This window comes from Dreissena polymorpha, chromosome 5 (assembly GCF_020536995.1).
Source record: "Dreissena polymorpha isolate Duluth1 chromosome 5, UMN_Dpol_1.0, whole genome shotgun sequence".
Classification (NCBI taxonomy): domain Eukaryota; kingdom Metazoa; phylum Mollusca; class Bivalvia; order Myida; family Dreissenidae; genus Dreissena; species Dreissena polymorpha.
Genome location: NC_068359.1, coordinates 41,781,247 through 41,787,246, shown reverse-complemented (window position 1 = coordinate 41,787,246; position 6,000 = coordinate 41,781,247). Strand labels below are relative to the sequence as shown.

The 6,000-nt window shown below is 34.9% G+C and overlaps 1 protein-coding gene across 1 annotated transcript in view; it reads left to right on the top strand.

The window, feature by feature from the left end:
• Window positions 1-3,284, top strand: part of LOC127832562 (inositol-pentakisphosphate 2-kinase-like) — a 50,565-nt gene extending 47,281 nt beyond the window's left edge. The window contains exons 12-14 of the mRNA XM_052358086.1: window positions 43-148; window positions 1,394-1,467; window positions 2,966-3,284. Of these exons, the coding sequence (XP_052214046.1) occupies window positions 43-148; window positions 1,394-1,467; window positions 2,966-3,140 (355 nt within the window). The 3' untranslated portion in view covers window positions 3,141-3,284. The remainder of the gene's footprint in view (window positions 1-42; window positions 149-1,393; window positions 1,468-2,965) is intronic.
• The last annotated feature ends 2,716 nt before the right edge of the window (window positions 3,285-6,000 follow it).

The window sequence follows — 6,000 nt, the reverse complement described above, 5'->3', positions numbered from 1 at the left end:
GTGAGGTACAATTAACACACCTGTTGTCTCTTTGCTTTCCAGTATCACGTCTAACTTGGATGGGCCGTATGACCAGGGAGACTGGCTTGCCGCGATGTCACAGGATGGTTGCGATCTGATCATTGAACAAGAAAACCCAGTCAACAAGGTGCACTTTTAATACTGCTCAAGTGTAGCTCACTCAATGGAAATAGCACTGGACCTGTTTGCTCAAAATTTGAATGGCCATTTAAGCTTAAAGCTGTTTCATTTAACGCCCTTAATATTTGTGTTAATTGTAAACAAGTTTTGCTAGAATAATTTGCATATGCTTGATAATTAGATTGCTTTTAATATGAATTTTATTTGGGTCTGAATTTAACAGGCTATTATTTTAACTGGCCGTTAGAGTGTTGACCAACCAGGCCCTGGCTTCAGATGCTCTAAAGGTTAACCATTGGTTAATTATAACTGTGCTTAACCTTCTAATGCCCATATGTCTGATAGATCTTGGTAAATTTATCTCTGTTCAAAATCAGCAGGAAGTTATAATAGGTTCTACAGGTTTTAGACAACATAGCAAAGCTGTTGAGAAAGAGAGATATGTCTCAAAACTTTGAACATTTTAACATCTGCGTCCTTGATGTTCTACACTCTTTCAGATTAACGTATAACTTAAAAAAATGTGTAAAATTATAATGACACATCTAGTAATTACTATTCACTAGATCCGCATTCCATCAATAAAATAATATTTTAGGTATTTCAATTGAAAGAGAATTCTACTTTTTATGCCCCCGGTAGGGTGGCATGAAGCAGTTGAACTGTCCGTCAGTCCGTCTGTCAGTCTGTGCGTCCGTCCGAAAACTTTTACATTGGCCATAACTTTTGCAATATTGAATATAGCAACTTGATATATGGCGTGCATGCGTATCTCATGAAGCTGCACATTTTGAGTGGTGAAAGGTCAAGGTCATCCTTCAAGGTCAAAAGTCAAAAAATACAATCCAAGGGAAGTAATAAGCTTTAAAACGGAGATAATTTCTAAACCTGCCAAATGATATATTGAAATTTTATTTTAAAGCGGAGCTATAGGGGGCATTGTGTTTCTGACAAACTCATCTCTTGTTGATGCAGGCATTAAGAAATTTTCTCACTTTGGACTCCTGTAAATTATCCACCTTGCATCATTTTGATGCAAATGTAACCGGAAAGCTTAATTAATAATATACTTTTATATAATACAAATTGTGTCAAAGCTCATAGTTTTTTTACTAAAATGTAAACTATGGAACATTAACATAACTTTTAACTAGTATGCATAAACAAAATAATTTTCAAGCACGGGGTCATTTGACTTCCAGTTTTCAAAATCTATTGAAAGCCCTGCGCAACTTATTGTGGATATTTTCAGGTGAAGCAGTTTTTCGTTTCCAAAACAGTACAGGACTGCTCAATCATGGTCGCTCTGCAGAAAGTACCGGCAAGGTGAGCTTGAAGCGCCAAAAGTCAGATAATTAGAGCAGTGGTTAAAATGACATTTTGTATTTCGCCCTTTTTTTTACACCGCAAAAGGCGGAGGGATAAAGAATTGGCGTTGTCCGTCCGTTATTCCTTCTGTCACAAAATTTTGAAATTGGCGGGGATATGCTTGTTGATGTTGATTTACTGTTTGCAGAAAGTTTCATTGTTGACATGATGAAAAGGGTGTTTCAGGAATAATAATTATTACAAGCAATAGAGAAAGCTTTTGGATTTACAACAGCACCTTCCTTGTTCGAATGGCTCAATATCAATTAAATCTCTCCACTCGTTCAATAACTTGTGGTCAGATTTGCTTAAATACCTGTGGGCATCTCATTTGTGGTATCCTGTATATTCTGCTGCATTCCATTCTATTGACAAAACCACTTTGTGGGAGAATCCAACATTTGTATGCCCCACTTCTTAGAATTGCGGAATATAGCTGTCACACTGTGCAAGTGTTCAGATGTCTGTCGGAAAATATGCTGTGCACTGTATATAAAAAATTACTGCCCCATTTATAAAAGTGCCATATATTAATATATTGCCCAATTGGTGCAAAAACGTACCATGTGCCTTGGTATTTCGATGTTACATGGTACCTTTTTGCACCAATTGGGTTATATTTAAAAATAACTTGACATAAATGTAAACCATCATAAGATGACATGTCAAGTGTCACAGAGATCAAAGGTCAAATTTGGCTGTGAAACATATTGAAAATTCCTGTCTCCGCCATTATGTTGCCCTATATTGATGGATGCTAAAATATCCTGGTACAAATGTAAACCATCAAAAGGCACAGGTGTGTGTGACACCACTCTCTCTACCTTAAAGGTAAAGGTCAGACTGAAGGATAAAATTTGGTCATAAAACAGCTTAAAAATTCCTGTTTCAGTCATAGGTTTGCCATATATTGCCCAACTGGTGCAAAAAGGTATCATTTGCTGTCTAATTTCAATGTCACAAGATACCTTTTTGCACCAAGGGGGCGAATTATATTGTTGATGTTAAAATCATGTGGCACAAATATAAACTATCATAAATGTGTTGGTTTGTATACTAACTGTCTCCCTACCTCTTAAGGTAAAGGTCATTAAGAGGTCAAAAGTCACATTACAAAACAAAAGTGGACTCTTAATGCATCTGCGTTCTATTAGCACATATCTTTTTTCGATATATTTACATATTCATTTGCAGTTGCTTCACTCTTAACCACTCAGATGCAGATTGAAAATGGCTATATTCAAATAGCATAAAACAAGAACAGCTCTGCGATTAATTTGCACGCTGTTCAGGTTTTATGCTGTTTGCTGCTCATCAGTATCTTAGGGTTTGAAATGAAGCCTTTAAAACTGGAATCTATAAAGAGAGTTCTTTTAATTGAATTCGATTTTCTGAGGGACCACACACAAGTCAACATTTGTATCTGAGCACTAAAGGGTTAATGTACATGTTTCAGCTGCAATGAAAAGGAGGTTGGACCATGTGTGACCCTAGATGGCGGCCAAAGGGTACGGTTCTCGGTGACTGTGGTGGATCTGGATCCAAAACCATTCTGCAAGATTGAGACGTATCATAACCAGGATGAAGAAATCGTGAACGAATACAGAGAGACCTCCAGAGATGTGCAATAAACATGATCATTTGAATTGTGTTCTGAGAAAACTGGGCATAATGCATGTGCGTAAAGTGTCGTCCTAGATAAGCCTGTGCAGTCCGCACAGGCTTTTTCAGGGACGACACTTTCCGCCTAAACTAGATTTTTGCTAAGAAGAGACATTATTTAAACAGAAAATATCATAAAAGCAGTAAGTGTCGTCCCTGATTAGCCTGTGTGGACTGCACAGGCTAATCTGGAATGACACTTTACGCACATGCTTTAAACCCTGTTTTCACAGAGCAAAGATCATTTAGATGATATTTTTGATAGAAAGCCAATTAAGCCACTCTAGCTTTAAGCATTATGAAAATGGTACTTTTTAGCGATTAGTTTCATATACAACATGTGTTCAGTATTAAACATTTTCATCATTTAAGTTCCATTGTGTAGGATCTTATCAAGTTTTCATGTATAAGGCCTAATGGAATCTTTTTTTAAAGCATTTATTTCTTCAAAGAAGTTCATTTACCATGTTTATTGATGATATATAAGTTTATTTTTGGTATTTACAATTTTGTATAGGTTACAAAAGTCTGATAAAGAATTTCTCTTAATTTGGAGAGTTTCAATTGAATTGAAACTTTGCAACTTTGTTATTATTTAAACACAAGGTGAACCTTCTGTGTCCAACAAAGTTCCGAAATTTATGGTGATCCACTTGTCTACCAGATGAATTCTTGAAAGCCAAACATTTTTTAGCCGGTTAAAAGCATACCTGCTTCTTTTCAAGAAAAATAGTGTGTTTCGGAAAATAAATATTCTAAAGGTCAACGAAACAGAAAACGGTATGCATGTGGTATAAACATTAAACATATAGTATCATTGTGCACCAGACTATAAGGGAATTAGTGAATTCCCTTAACGCACATCCACAAGTATTATCAAACAATTGCTGATAAAATCATTAGCTAAAACAGTGTGGAATTTTAGGTACGAAAATGAAATTAACAGATGCCCGCCTGGCATGCATTTTCGGTAGCTCTTGCTCTGGGCTATTTTGTTGGACATTGACCTTACATGTCGTCTAATATTTTGGTAAAAAAGTGCTTGCTTGCTATTTTGCCTGAGTGGTTTTAGAGCGAAGTGTATAAATTGCATATGTTTTATATTAATAACTTTTTGATGTTTAGCTATGTACATATATATATATAGATCAGATTTTGAATGTCTAGACAGGTCATGTGTTTGACATTCTAGCCAAGCATTTGTGCCAAAGAATTAAATATTGTTGCTGTACGTTACCGTCTTGCCTTGTCATTAAAATGGCTCTCATTTTCATGATCAGAACTGGGGCTTTACTTCTGGACAGCTTGATGTCTTGAAAGCTGAACAATATTTGCATAATAATGATTTTTTTATAGAAACAATTACATTGACCTGGTGACAATATATAAATGTATATATATATGAGCCGCGCTCTGTGAAAAGGGGGCTTAATGCACGTGCGTAAAGTGTTGTCCCAGATTGGTCTGTGCAATCCACACAGGCTAACCAGGGACAACACTTTCCGCTTTTATGGTAATTTTCGTTTGCAGAAAGTCTCTTCTTAGCAAAAATCCAGTTAAGGCGGAAAGTGTCGTCTCTTATAAGCCTGTGCGGACTGCACAGGCTTATCTGGGACGACACTTCACGCACATGCATTAAACCCCTTTGTACAGAGCACGCCTCATATACTTGTATCAGAAAAATGGTTTAAAACCTTAATAATTTTTCGTACATATGAATCTGTTTCAATCTTACATGGATTTTCTTTCTGTTTTTCATCTCATATTATTAGATGAATGTTGTTTCATAATTTGCAATATCTGTGTACTGCAATTCCATGTATGTATATTGATGTAGTATGCTATATCAATTTTGAGTCATGGTTAATTTTCATAAAAATGTTACATCACAATTATTTGATAGATATATGACTATGAATCATTATAAACATAATTATTAACCTTTGGTCTTTATTTGTGTTGCTTTTTTCAAATGTTTATTGTCTGTAATAATGATAAATAATCAATTGTCTTGATAGTGTCAAACCTCCATCTTGAAAATATGTTCTTCTTGAGCCGTGTTTTCTGATTGGCTATTCCAATTTCAAGATTTGGTTACTATAAACGCCTTTAAACTTTCATTGCAGGGGAGGTTATTTTCTTTTGAAAAAAAGTCAACAGACGATGTAGTATCGAAAATACTCATAAATAAACAATTTTGTGTTACCCAGGAACACTATAGGAACAATACATAAAAGAGGAAATATTTTATAAGAACGTATTGATTTCTGATTAATTACAATATTAATCTGTTTTTGTCTCATTGTTATCAGCAAAACGATGTTGACTGTGTGGAAACTTTTTACTGTAATGACTGCATCATGTGGGAACTTTTCTATGACGTGATTTAACGCGATCTCTATAACCATGATTCAAAAAGAACCTTCCATATTTTGATTTTATCCAAAAATATTTTTCTTTTGATTGTATGGTTGGTCCTTGTGATCAATTAATATTAATGGCGTGGTTTAAAGGATATGTCTTTATGCATCATTTGTCTTGTACCTTTAGGGTAACAATTTCCTTTAGAAAAAACATGCAATAGCATTCTTTATTAAGTTACTTTTTAGGTCTTTGTATTTTCGATAGATGCTAAAAATGCAATTCGCAAGTCAGAATTATCTTGAACACAAATAATGAGCCAAGTGTTATAGTATTGAGGTATGTTTTGTATTGTCGGAATGTTGATAGGTTTTTAAGATTGCAGTGTTGTAAATGTTGGTATTTATAATTAAAACATATTATCGGTTTGCATATAAGGATGTTATCGTTTTAAGGAGTGTTTGTTGG